The 13,839-nt window shown below is 45.2% G+C and overlaps 1 protein-coding gene and 1 long non-coding RNA gene across 6 annotated transcripts in view; one reads left to right on the top strand and one right to left on the bottom strand.

The window, feature by feature from the left end:
* galnt16 (UDP-N-acetyl-alpha-D-galactosamine:polypeptide N-acetylgalactosaminyltransferase 16) overlaps positions 1-7,040 on the top strand; it is a 373,301-nt gene extending 366,261 nt beyond the window's left edge. For 4 of the 5 annotated variants that reach the window (XM_073040448.1, XM_073040449.1, XM_073040447.1 and 1 more), the window contains 2 exons: positions 1,312-1,428; positions 6,459-7,040. In XM_073040448.1, the coding sequence (XP_072896549.1) occupies positions 1,312-1,428; positions 6,459-6,611 (270 nt within the window). In that variant the 3' untranslated portion in view covers positions 6,612-7,040. The remainder of the gene's footprint in view (positions 1-1,311; positions 1,429-6,458) is intronic. The other variant, XM_073040450.1, reaches the window with a different exon arrangement.
* LOC140725246 (uncharacterized) lies at positions 4,724-9,429 on the bottom strand. The gene is made up of 3 exons (XR_012098306.1): positions 9,292-9,429; positions 6,949-7,017; positions 4,724-6,232 (listed from the first exon to the last, which is right to left on the bottom strand). It is a non-coding gene; the product is annotated as an uncharacterized lncRNA (long non-coding RNA).
* Positions 9,430-13,839: the final 4,410 nt, after the last annotated feature.

Below are 13,839 nucleotides of genomic sequence, written 5' to 3'. Positions count from 1 at the left end.
ATGGCTTTTAAATGTTGTTGTCGTACCTCCCACAACTACTTTCTCAGGCAGGTCATACACTGTGTGCAAAAGTAGCCCCATGGATCCCTTTTGAGTCTTTCCCCTTTCACCTTAAACTGATGCCCTCTAGTTTTTGTTGTGCTTTCCCTGGGGGGAAAAAAGACTGTGCCATTTCACTCTATCTATGTCCTTAATGATTTTATACACCTCCATATGTCACACCTCCACTCTCCTACTTTACAGGAATATAGTCTTAGCCTGTCCAACTCTCCCTATAAATGAGGACCTCAACATCCTCATAAATCTCTTTCAAGCTTAATGGAATCTTTCTTATAACAGTACAACCACTCACTTCAGCAGTGCCAAAGTTTTGGTATCTTACTGATGGGGCTGTTCTTTGTGTCTGAGAACTTGAATAAATCAGCATTATAAGGAATGGTACAAAGCTCTTGTGGAAAGTCTTCCATTTCTGAAGCATCTTTGTATACCCCAGTTTGCACTGTCCCTCCCTCCTGATTCAGCACAGCAGGAAAGGAAACTGCTCAACTTTCACACTGCATCCCAAGCATAGCAGAGAGAGTCTGGATAATCTATCCTGGAGATGCTTGATGTGAGATGTGAAGCCTCAGAGGAGGGAGAAGTCTTCCTCAGAAAGCCCAATTACTACACAGTGCTGTCCCAGGTCTGAACTTTCATTGGAGACGAGGTGGAGGATGTAGCCCAGTGGGTGATGCAGCACTCAGTGGTGAGCCCGCCCGTGGTCCTAGTGTGGCAGCAGTAAAGATCATGAACAGGGAAGGGAGGGAAGATAAATTATCTCTGATGAGAGTTTTCATTGCCTCCGGAAGAGAGGAGGGGCTGGCAGGGCGCTACAGCAGTTAGTGTTGGTGTTACACAATACAGTGCCGGCAACACAGATTTGATCCTGATCTCGTGTACTGTCTGTGTGAGGTTTGCACATAATCCCTGTGGCTATATGAGTTTCCTCGGGCTGATCCAATTTCCTCCTGCATCCCAGATGTGTGGGTTGATAGGATAATTGTCCTTAGTGTCAAAAGAACCAATGAAGAGTTGTAAAGCTTTGTGTGAGAAAGAATAAGTGGTGGGGTTACACAGAAGGGGATGATGGGAATTCTCCTTTAGGAGACTGCTTGAAGCCAGTGGGCCAAATAGCCAACTGCTTTGTTCTGATAAGACAAGATATGAAGGAACCTGGAGAAAGGGATGGTTTTGTAGATATACGAAGCTGCTGATATAATTTTGGTTATGCTGGAGCTCTGACTGGGCTTTTGACTGTTTCACTCTCGGCAGGAATGGGTCTTGTCTGGATCTATGATTAAGCAGTTCGACAAGTGTGTGGCGATTACAAACTTCTCCATAGATTCACAGGTTGTGCTGGACCAGTGCAACCAAGGGGATGGCAGACAGGTAAGAGAGAAAGAGCACAGGCAGAGGGGAGGGCCCTTTCACCATTACTGCAAGGCAGACTGCAATATCTGCCTGCCGTCTGCAGCCCTCACCCCCAGCCAATCCAGTGCTGAGAGTGGGGACAGTGTGCAGGTCACACACAGCAAAACAACTCGATTACTGACAAACACCCAGCAGGTCAGGCAGAATCTGCAGAAGTCAAAACAAGAGAAGCATTTCAGGTTGAAGTCCCTTTATCTAACAAATGTCAACTCTGTGCCTCTCCACAGAATATTTACTGTATTTATTTCAGATTTCCAGCATCTGCATTTTGATTCTCAAACTAGATAATCTGGTGTGCTGAAAAGCAAAACCCTCTAGGTCAGGGGATCCCAACGTGGTGTCTATAGACCCCTCAGTTAATGGTGGGGGTTCATGGCATAAAAACGGTGGAGAACCCTTGTTCTAGGTGCTGGAAATCTGGAATAAAAACAGAGAATATGGAAACACTCAGTGGGTCAGGCAGTATCTGTAGAAAGGAAAGCAGAATTAGGTCGATGACTTTTCTGGATCTACCCGCTCAATGGCATGGGCATTTCAGCTAACCTGCATGCCCCACTGTTCCTTTCTCAGCCCCCAGACCCCTCTTTACTGCTGATTTGTCTCGCCCACCTCCCCCCACACTCTAGCCACTAAAACCCCTGTCTGCCCACTGTTCCCATCTGTCTACCATACCTCACTTACCTGGTTTCTTATCAGATTCCATCATCTGCAGCCCTTTGTTGCATCCACCAATCACCTCCCAGCCTCTGTCGCTTACTTTACCCTTCCCTTCCCCACCTGCACCCCCCCCCCCACTGTATAGTGGCCATCTCCCCTCAACACACTTGATCCAAAATTTAGTGATGCCATGATGTTGCCTGAGTTTCTCCAGCAGCTCTTTCTTTGCTTTGGATCCAGCTGTTTTTGGTTCAATATGTATTTCTTCCCTCCCATTGATGTAAATTACACGCAGTATAATCACCCTGTTAATCCTCCATTGTGACTTTTATAATTCTGTGCATCCATCTGCCTCACCTATTCTACAGTAAATCTTAGGACAATAAGCTAACTTGGGTACAAAGCCTTCTTTTGTGTTATTTGGCCATTAATAAAAGTAGCACCTAGCTAAGGCTATTCTAACGTGAAACCACTTAGCCGTGGAGTCATGGAGACAAACAGCATAGAAACATGACCATTGGTTCAACTCATCTGTGCCAAGTGAGCTAATACCATCCGGCCACTGCCCTCTAAACCTTTCCTGCCCAGGTTTTTAGCTAAACGGGCTTTAAATGTTACTAATGTGCCCCCCTCAACCATTATTCCAAATACACACCACCCTTTGCATGAAGAAGTTGCCCCAATGTCCTTTTAACATCATTTGCTCTGATCTTAAACCTATGCCTTCTTATTTTTAAGCAACCCCTTTCTGGGAAAGAGACTATGTACTTTCACCCTGTCTACACCCCTCATGAATGTTTATACCTCTATCAGGTCACCCCTCAATTTCCTACATTCCAGGGAATAAAGTTGAGTTGAGGGGATCAGCCTTGATGGAATGGCGGATCAGACTCGATGGGCTGAATGGTCTGATGGCGTATTGGTCTTAATCTACACAACCTCTTTTTATATCTCTAGGGAATGTCCTGGTAACTTCTCAGTATGAAGGTACATCATCATCCTTCATATTCCCTGCTGTTTTCACCTAACCGTGCTTTTAACCGGAATTTAGTTTTACCAGCATCAATGTAATTAAAAGTATGTTGGGCAGAGCAACTCCCACTCCGTTGATTCACAAACAAGAGAAAAGCTGCAGATGCTGGAAATCCAAAGCAATAAACAGAAAATGCTGGAGGAACCCAGCAGGCCAGGCAGCATCTATGGAAATGAACAAACAGTAAACGTTTCGGGCCAACACCCTTCATCGTTCCCCGCCACCCCATTTTTTTCTTTTATCAATATCATCTCATGAAGTCTTGCATCAACATGGGTGTGTATGACATACAGAGCACTGTGTATGACACAGCTGACTAGAAGCTTTACCCAGAAGGTTGCTTTAAAAGGTGAACTTAAGGAGGCCACTGGTGTAGTGACATCGAGGTGGATGATCCTGAGTTCAAATCTGGCTGGGTCCCAAACTGGGCAGCAGCAGTATCCGCACAGAAGAAAGGCCTGACAGTCTACTTCCATTTCTTGCCACAAAAACCCCATGGAAAGCTACACTATCCATAGGGTCGCCATGAGTCGATGATGACTCGACGGCAGTCAGCAACAACAAGGAGGAAAGACAGGCAGAGGCTTTAAAGATAGGAATTGCCAGCTCCAGGTTTTGGAAGTTGAATGGTACAGCTGACAATGTGGACTAATTCAATTTAGAACAAATAAAAGTACTGGAGGAACTCAGTAGATTGAGAAGCATCTGTGGAGGCAGAGGGATGGTCAAGACCCTGCATTCCTTTGAGTTTCAGCAGTTCCAGATCCCAGCTTCTGCAGTCTCTTGTGTGTCTAATTTAACTCAGATGTTGGAGGGATTAGAATTAACATTGCCCAGCCATGGAGTGTTTCTCATATTTGTTATGACAGAGAAGGTGGCCTTTTGGCCCATCCCATCAAATGCATGGCTGAGTCTCAAACAACCCCATCAATCCATTTCCTTTTACCCTATATCTTCTCACATGCCCATCAAGAACCCTTTGCTTTTCCAACCTTCTACCATGCTGTTAACCTGCTGATTAGTATGTCTTGGGATGTGGGAGAAAACCGGGCTAAGTGAATCTCATTCCACACCTGAGGTTGAGATGCTGTGCCAGGGCGATGTGGCTGGTGTCCACGCTGGAGTCAGTGCTGCTCTCCAGTGTTCACTCAGCAGAAAACAAGCCATACTGTCTTCAGCTGTAGACGGCTGCAGCATTCATGGATTCAGGGACTTAGACTATATATGCTTTTTATGTGTCTGTATCTTACTATATACATGCTTGCTATTTTACATGTGCTATATGTGCCTTGCGTGTGTATGACTGTTGGTACTGTGTCTCGCACCTTGGCCCCAGAGGAACACTGGCTGTATTCATGGATATTTATGTATGGTTGAATGACCACAGAACTTGAACCCATCTTGTTGAAACTGTTCAGCAGCAGTTGTACTAACTGCACTTCTGTGTCATTGCAGGATGGAAGAGATTGAAAGGTTAGGGAGGAGCGAGCCTATGGGCAGATTAGAAATCAGAGATGGTAAATTTAAAACCAATGTATTTCTTGACTGGTTTAATCAACTCAGAATCATTTTGCCCTTAATTACAGATCACAGAGACTTCTCCATAACAAACAGCTGCAATTTCCTGGCCCCCTCTCTCATCCTCCTTATAAAAAAGCCAATTTACACATATAAATGTGCAATCCAAATGTCCAACTGGTGAACTAAGACAGCTTTGAAATGTTAATGGCTAAAACATCTGCAACTTTGTCACTTTCTCCCCATATAACTTCACTATAGCAACCAGGAGGCCCTGGGGATTTGCCTTTTTCCTTTAATACTCTCTTCCTGCTTGTGTTAATTTTGCTGAGTTCCAGACCCTGATTCATTTTTAGCTTTGCCAAAATATCAGGACCATTATCCCTCTCCCTGCAGTGAAGATTGAAACAAAACAGTCACCAAGTTGGCCAGCTTTCTACTGCTCTTTTTAAAGAGCATGACTTACTCTTATCAATTGCTTTCTAGTAGGTCTTAACATTTGTATTACTCTCAATGTCTCTCTCAACTTTCTCTTCAAGTTTCAATTTGGTGCTTTCTTCTTTAGCTGTAAGAGTATATCCCTTATATTCTGCACTTCTGTGAGCTTTTTAATCCTGGAGTTTTTCTCAGCCTGTTTATTAACTGTGGCTGTTTTATGTGATTGATAGACAATTGTACACTTTGGAGTATATAATGTTCTGTGTTAAGCCGAATCCTTTTTTTAACACTTCCCTACGTTCCTTTCTGGTCACACTTTTTTTGCCTCTCTCTGCTCTCCTGTAGGACTGAGCATTCTACACATTCACGCACTACCTTAATTATACATTAATTATTCATGATGACAAAATAGGCAATTATTTTTAACGGTCTTTCAGATTAATGGAGACGTTCCAATCAAACCATTGCCAACATAACAAACTGTCTCAGTTGTCAGGATGAGATATAAAGTGGAATTAAACAACCATCTGCTTTCTATGGTTTACTTATCTGACCTTCAAATCGAAAGTAAAGACACTTTTCTGGAGCTGAGACTCCATTAGGAAGCAGGCAACCATGTAATAGAAGGATCAGTTGTGAAGGAGTGTTCTTGTTCATGAGATCTCAATTAATTCTAGAAACTGGAGAACGAATCTCAGGCTGCAGTTCCATTGCCATACCAAGGGAGAGTTGTTCAGAAGAAAGAAAGAAAAGCTGATATTTTCTGAGGCCCCTATCATAACCCTCAGACACCACAGATTTTAAAAAACCAATTAACTCCTTTTGCAAAGAATGTCACAATCAACTTGCAGTCAGCAGCCTTCGACAGATAGCAACGTAGATGTGACCAGATAATTTGATATTATTTCTTGTGGGGAAAAAGTTAGAGATAAGCATATGCTGAGACACCAGATAATGTTGCTGCTCCTTTTCAACTGGATGCTTTGGAATCCTTTCAATGCTAACAACTCCTCTGGTTAATGTCATCTGAAAGGCAGTACTTGTGACACTGCAACACCCAACAAACTTCATGACTTGGCATTGGAGACTTGCCGAACCCATCACAGAAGGCATCATCTGTCAGATGGGATGAGAAAAGGACATTACTGATTCCATGAGTACGTAGAGGGGTGTCCCAAACAATAGATTTTACCAACAGCACAATGTTATTAGCACATTGCTATCCATGAAATCCAACAATGTTTTCTGTATAATGTCTGTGAATCACATTGGGATGCACCAAATGAGGTTAAAATCTGTCAGTAACTGTATATAATCATTGCCTCATTATTGTTAATTTCAGAAATGGATGCTGAAGGGAGGAGCTATCCAGCACCTTATAACTGGGGCATGCTTGGACAGCCAAGCAGCCAAGTTAGATGCCAACCAGGTGGGCACCACACCTTGTCAACCCAAGCTTTACAGCCAACAGTGGGATGTGTTGAAGGTCACGTGACATCAGAAGTTGTGTGGCCCGTATCAACGTGCGTACATGTGAACTGGGATTTTTAAGGTTGTATAAATGTATTTTCACTCTTGAGGCACAGTTCAACAAGATGGGATGCTGATGAACTACATAGAGAAGAAACACTGGGTCTGGAGCCTCAACACGATTCAGTATGGACGGGACTGGAGCTGCCTCCAACACAAACAAAATGCTTCTACAACTTCACTCCCCGGGTTCCTGTCATAGTCGGCAGGATGTTAATGTAATATTTTAGTGACCCCAGAGCAATCTCAGAGGGTTAGACACTTTGTTCACAAGCAGAGTGTTGCAGGGTCAGAAAGCTTACCTGATCACGATCACTTCTTCACATTTAAACTCATGGCGGGTTTGTGAGTTTTTGTTGTTCATGACTAGACTGTAAATAAAATCATAGCTGCAGTTAACAGATCTTTGGGTGATCAGTTGATGTTGCATATCCCAGCAGTAAGTACAGAAAAAACAGTCATAGAGTAATACAGCAGCAAAACAGGCCCTTTGGCCTAAATGATCCACGTTGACCACATGTTCCTCCCTGCTAGTTCCAGGCCCATAACCCTCCAAGCTCCTTTCCTCTACGTACCTATCCAATTTTATAATTGCACCTACCTTCATCATGTCCTCTGCCCTTCTATAAATAAATTACTTTTCAGGTCTCTTTTAAAATTTTCTCCTCTTAACCTGTATCTGTGCCTTCTAGTTTTGGACTCCCCAACCCAGGGGGAAAGACTCTGACCACCAAACTTATCCATACCCCTCATGATTATATAAACTTCTGTGATAGTGGTCGCCAACCCGTCGATCGCAATCAACTGGTTGATCGTTGAGACTTTGCCAGTAGATCCCGAAACAAAAAGAAAAATAAATATACAAATACTGTTGAGAGATTGTTTCTGGGTTGCGGGGTTTTGGTTCCGTTTTTTCTACCCAGTGCGCATGCGTGTAGCTCCCCCACACTACACAGTGTACTTCAGTGGTCCCCAACCACCGGGCCGCGGGGAAACGATATGAGTCAGCTGCCCCTTTCCTCATTCCCTGTCATGCCCACTGTTGAACTTGAACGCACGCGAGGGCATCAGTCGCCTAAACGCAGTGACACTCTCGCGCTAGAGATCACTGGCTGGCCTCGGGTAACCGGCCGTCGGGAAGTGTCGTTGCCACTGGGCTGGAGCGCGGACAGATGGGCACCGCTTCTGAACCTGTTTACCACACCAAATGTTCGTGGGGAACCCGGTGATAAAATATTCACAGACGACCTAATTTGGGCTCAGGGTTTCGTAAGTAGCAGAGCAGCTACCGCGCTGCGATCGACTGAAGCGAACTTTTGTCAGCCAATAGATCCTACAAGGGGGGGCGGGTGGTTGCCCTGTTGCACTCCTCGCTCGGTCGCTCTCTCCGGACTGAGACCGCCATCTTGCCTTTCACTAAGGCCGAGGTTGGGGATCTTGGGCTTGAAAAGGTTGGTAACCACTATTCTACGAGGTCACCCCTACAGGGAATAAAGTTCCACCATGGCCAAGCTCTCACTATATCTCCAGTCCTCTAGATGATGCAACAATTTCTCCTGCATCCTCTCCAGCCTGACAGTTTATTTCCTAAAGCAGAGTGGCCCAAACTGCACAAAATGTTCCCATCAACAGCTTACATAGCTGAAACATAATGTCTCCACTTCTGAAGGCCAGCCAATGTGCTAAATGCTTCCTTCACTACCCTGCCTACTTGCGTTGCCCCTTTCAGAGAACTGTACTCCCTGGTCCCTCTGTTGCACAACACTAGCCTGTGCCCTGCCACTTACTCTGTAAGTTTGACTGTCCAAGTGCATCACCTCACACTTATCAAGTTGAAATCAACCCATCTACCTGACTGATCAAAATCTCTTTGTAATTCATTGTAACCTGTTTCAAATTAGCAGGACCCCTGGTTTAGGTGTCATTAGCAAACTTGCTAATTTCACCCTGTACATTCGTATCCAGACCGTTTGCGTGCCAATACATAATGAATGACAGAATTCCCAGTATAGATATCTGGTATTTTCAATCCTGCAGTTGGAAAATCAACCGTCAACAATCATCCTCTGCTTCCTGTCACTTCACTAGCTTCCCTTGAATTCCATGCAACCTGATATATCCTCCAGGTATCCACCAGTATCCACGTTTCTTAAAAGTTCTGGAAAAGTCTTAAAACCTCATTCAATGGATAAATAAAATCTATGGACTTTAATTTTTCTTTTTGTACTTCAGAGACTTCCAGCAATAATTTACAAAATGGAGTTTAATATCCGACAACATAAATTTCAACCTACAAATAAATTATAATGAGATGGAAGGAGAGGAAGTTACGTTTCCAAGAAGTTAACTGCTTTCAGTTAACCGGTGCCAAGAAATAAGGTGACATTTGTCACATAGTCAACTTGCCAAAAACAGCTGACATTACATTAAAGCAGATTTGGAGTATGGACTAGTTTGGACAGGTTCATTCAGGAACTCCATGTACTGTCAAGTTCTCCCTCAGTGGGTATTCTCAGTACACTTTTAATGATTTAAGCAGCTTTTCTCAGGTCAAATTTACTCTACTTTTTGTTGTCTGGCATTCAAGAAAATGATACATAATATAACTTAATACCCTGACTAAAATTGAATGAATTTCTACATACCTGAAGTGGCACAAATAGAAACAGGCAAATGGGATGAACTCGGGTAGGAGATTTGGTGGGTATGGATGACGGCCAGTTTCCATGCTGTATAAATATATGACATCATTGCAGCAGCTGTCTGAGTGGACAGAGTCAGAGTGGTAATCTTGAGGCCTAAACTCTTTGAGGCTTCAGCAAAGAGAAGCTTTAGTCAGAGAAAAAAAAGTAAAGCTCTAGGTTAAGTTGTTTTTTTCCTTCCCTTCTTTATATCTGCTCAGCTAGGACAGTAGAGATGCCAGGCAGGATAGTAGAATGCTCCTCTTGCAGGAAGGCAGGGAGAGCCTCCGGTGTCCTCGATGACTACATCTGCGAGAAGTGCATCTAACAATCAGCATTAAGGAGCTGGAGCTGGATGAACTCCAATCATTCAGGAAGCTGAAGGGGCGATAGACAGGGCGATAGAGGGGTAGTTATACCCAAGGTGTGGGACACAGGAAACTGGAAGAAGTCAGGAAAGGGGAAGGCAGAGCACCCCTGTGGCCATCCCCCTCAACAACAGGTTTATCACTTTGGATTTGCTGGGAGGGGGTGGTTGACCTAACAGAGGAGAGCCACAGTGGTCCAGTCTCTGGCACTGAATCAGAATGGTAGGGGAGAGAAGAGGCACGCTATGGTGAAAGGGATTTGTTAGTTAGGGAAACGAATAGGAGGAGGTTCTGTGGGCGAGACTGAGATTCCCAGAATGTATGTTCCCTCCCAGGTGCCAGGATCCGAGACATCTTTGATCAAATCCTCAGTATAATTAAGTGGGAGGGTGAACAGTGAGAAGTTGTGCTCCACATAGTTATCAATTACATGGGCAGGACAGGTGATGAGGTTCTGCATAGTGAGTTTAGGAAGTCAGGTGCTAAGTTAAAGGGCAGGACTCTAGGGTTGTGATCTCAGGATTGCTATCCATGCCACATGCTTGTGAGGACAGAACTAGGAAGATTATACAGTTTAATATGTTGGTGTAGGAGGGAGGGCGTAAGATTTTTGGATCATTGGGCTCTCTTCCAGGGAAGGTGGGTCCTGTACGGAAGGGACGGTTTGCACCTGAACTAGAGGGGGGCTAATATCCTAGCAGGAAGGTTTGTTAATGTTGCATGGTGGGGTTTAAACTAGAGTTGCAGGGGAATGGGAACTAGACTGCCAGAACAGTTAGTGAAGAGATTGTGGAGGCAGATGTTGGCAAGACCTCAGACAAAGTTAGGAATCAAAAGGTTGCGCATGGAGTGACTAATGTCCTGAGCTGCATATATTTCAGTACAGCAATATCATAGGAAAGGTGGATAATAGTGAAGATGAGGCAACTAGTTTACAAACAGAGCAATGTGTGGTGAGGAGAGGCTGTTGAAAGGGCAAAATTGTAGTCAACAGGATGAGGTACAACTTAAAAGGTGGACAAAATCGAAAAGGGTGAATATAGGACTGAAGGCGTTATATTTGAATGCGTGCAATACACAGAATAAGGTAGATGAACTTGCAGCACAGTTACAGATTGGCAGGTATGTTGCTGTAGGCATCACTGACTCATGACTGAAAGATTATAGCTGGGAGCTTAATGTCTAAGGATACATGTTATGTCTGAAAGACAGTGATGAACTTAGAGCTTGGATACATGCATGGAATTATGGTGTAGTGGCCATTACAGAGACTTGGCTGGCACCAGGGCAGGAATGGATTCTCAATATTCCTGGAGTTCAGTTTTTTAAAAGGGATAGAGAGGGCAATGCTTCTTGCAGAACACAAAACCCAACCCAGGTGCAGAAAGCAGTGACATAACTGCCCAGGGCAGTAGAGATCACACTCGGTTCTCCTGGCACTGCATATGTCAACCGCTCTGGGGGGTGCCTACTTCTCTGTGAGATCTCCGTACCCCTTCTGCCAACTCTTCTGCCTCAGACCCCATGGGGACATCCCACGCCTACTCGTCGGACCCCCACCCTCTCCCTCACTGGGCTCCCTCTTCACCTGAGAACCCTCTGGCTTGTGTTGGGGTTCCACCCTCTCTCCCTCCAATGCCGGCTGCCTCTCAGTCTGCTCATCAACACCCTCCCTCCTCACACCTAACTCAGTAGGGAAAGGGCCTGGAGCCTCTGGAGGAACACGTTCCCAGAAATCAGCCAGGGGACCACCGGCAGCCCAAGCCTTTATTCTGGATGGGCTGATAGGACCCGTGCCAGTGTGTGCCTACGGATAGAGGGAGTTTACGCAAAAGCTGTTCTCGATACAGGATCGCAGGTGACCTTATTGTACCAGTCGTTCTACAACAAACTTTTAACAACAAAGCACTTGCCCGTAACTCCATTTGACGCACTGCAGATTTGGGGCGTGAATGAGGGTGATTATCCGTACAAAGGATACCTGTCAGTGAAATTGGAGTTCTCGGAGGGCAATGTGGGAGCATCCAAAGCTATTGAGACGTTGGTGTTGGTGTGTTCAGACCCGGTGGAAACCGGTGGTGCTGCCCACCTGCTGGGGACCAACTCCCCCATTGTGTGATGGCTCCTGGGAGCTTGTAAGGAGAAGTGGGGGGAGAACTTCCTGGAGATCCTCTTGGTGCATCCAGTGTTTCGGGCAGTATTCGAAGAAGGGGGTGCCCCCCCAAAGGCTGGACCTGGAGTGTAAACGAGGGACGGTGTGGTGTACGCAGGCGAGGCCTAAGGTGATCTGACCAGGGGAGGTGGCACTCGTAATGGGGACCCCCAGATTCCCTGGAGTGCCGGTGGGCGAAGCCCTATTAGTAGACGCCCCGGACGATTTCCAGCGGAGGTGCTGGTGAGGCCTGAAATGCAGAGGGCAGCAGTGGTACATGCACCTGTACCACTTGACCCGGGGCAGCAGGTGATTCCGATGGAGTACCTGGACAAGTTGATAGTGTTTGGATCTACTTTGGAGGAACATGAGGAGAGGCTGTTAAAGGTGTTAAGCTGAATTAAGGAGGAAGGGCTGAAACTTTCCCTGGACAAATGCCAGTTCTGCAAGTCGTCGGTCAGCTATGTTGGCCACATAATTTCGCGAGAGGGAGTGGCTACTGATCCAACTAAGATAGAGGCCGTGACCACCTGGCCGAGACCCCAGAAGGTGAGCGCTCTACACTCGTTTTTGGGGTTCTGTGGGTATTACCGCCGATTCATGAAAGGATATGCTAGAATGTGTCATCTGTTGACTCAGCTGTTGTGTGGCTATCCCCCGGTGAGAAAGAAGAGGAAGAGGGACCGGGGACAAGACGCTGGAGGATACTGGGACCCGGCGGAGTCCTTTGGCTCAAGATGGGATGATAAATGTGAAGAGGCGTTCCAATCTCTGAAGAGGGTGGTGACCCAGGCCCCGGTGTTGGCTTTTACTGATCCCCGGAAGCCATATGTGCCACACACTGATGCCAGCCGAGAGGGTCTAGGAGCTGTCCTGTACCAGGAGCAGGGCAACGCATTGAGACTGGTGGCATTTGTCAGCCAAAGCTTGTCGCCATCTGAGAGAAACTATCCCGGATGAGCCCCCACAAATGTAATGCTTACGCGACAGGCAGGTATATGTCTAGGGTAAAAATTCCAGCCACTTGCCAACCCCGCCTCCCATATATGCAGATGCTGTGGAAAACAAGTTAACGCAACGTTGCACACACAATATCAAGTTCACACCAGATGCAGTTATAGAATCCACTTTAAGGATTTTACTGGAACTAAGTGATTACTAATGATACAGTATATATGAAGGAAAAGAAAATAAAGTAAATGGCACCAAAACTTATCAGAGTTCAGTCAATTTAGTGCACATTGTTGGAGCTCAACCATCGAACTCTTTGCTCTCCTCCGACCTCCACGACCTCGCACCTGGGACCACCCGAAGTGGTCAACTGAGCAGTGCGGCACCTGTCCACCTTCTTTGGCGTCTTCTTCCCCGACTCTCGAAAATACCGTGAAATCCCAGCTCCCAGACCCACAAGAAACAAATGACATCCAACCCCATTGGTTAAAAAATGAATACAATCCCCGTTATCAGTAATTCTAAACCTAAACAGGCTGTGAAAAGCTTCGAGAATGCTCTGCAAAACAACACTCTCTCACCAGTTGGCATAACAAAGAAGCAGTTTTACTTTTAACAAACGAAACCATTTTGATTAACATACGGAGTACATGCAGAATGAAAGCCCATATTATTTTTGCACAAGAAATTCATGTGAGGAAAGAGGGTAATCAGCGTTTTTTCAGGTTTTGGAAAAATCAACACTACCATTCGATTTCCCAGGCTAATGTGAAAAGTGTTTCTATTTTTATAGATTTGTCTATTTCATTTGTTCATTACGAAACAATTTCAGATTCGAATGGTAGATTTTTGGTAATCACTGGCCTACTCTGCAATAAAAAAGTGGATATGGTTAATGTTTATGTTGATTATCCTGAATTTTTTAAACACTTATTCACATCCCTTCCCAATTTAAATGACTATATGTTGATAATGGGAGGAGATTTTAATTGTTGTTTAAATCCTTCAATGGATAGATCTAGGTCTAATCAGGCACTTCCG

This window comes from Hemitrygon akajei, chromosome 3 (genome assembly GCF_048418815.1).
Source record: "Hemitrygon akajei chromosome 3, sHemAka1.3, whole genome shotgun sequence".
Classification (NCBI taxonomy): domain Eukaryota; kingdom Metazoa; phylum Chordata; class Chondrichthyes; order Myliobatiformes; family Dasyatidae; genus Hemitrygon; species Hemitrygon akajei.
Note: the sequence above shows the minus strand (reverse complement) of the source record. Positions and strands in the feature narration are given on the sequence as shown.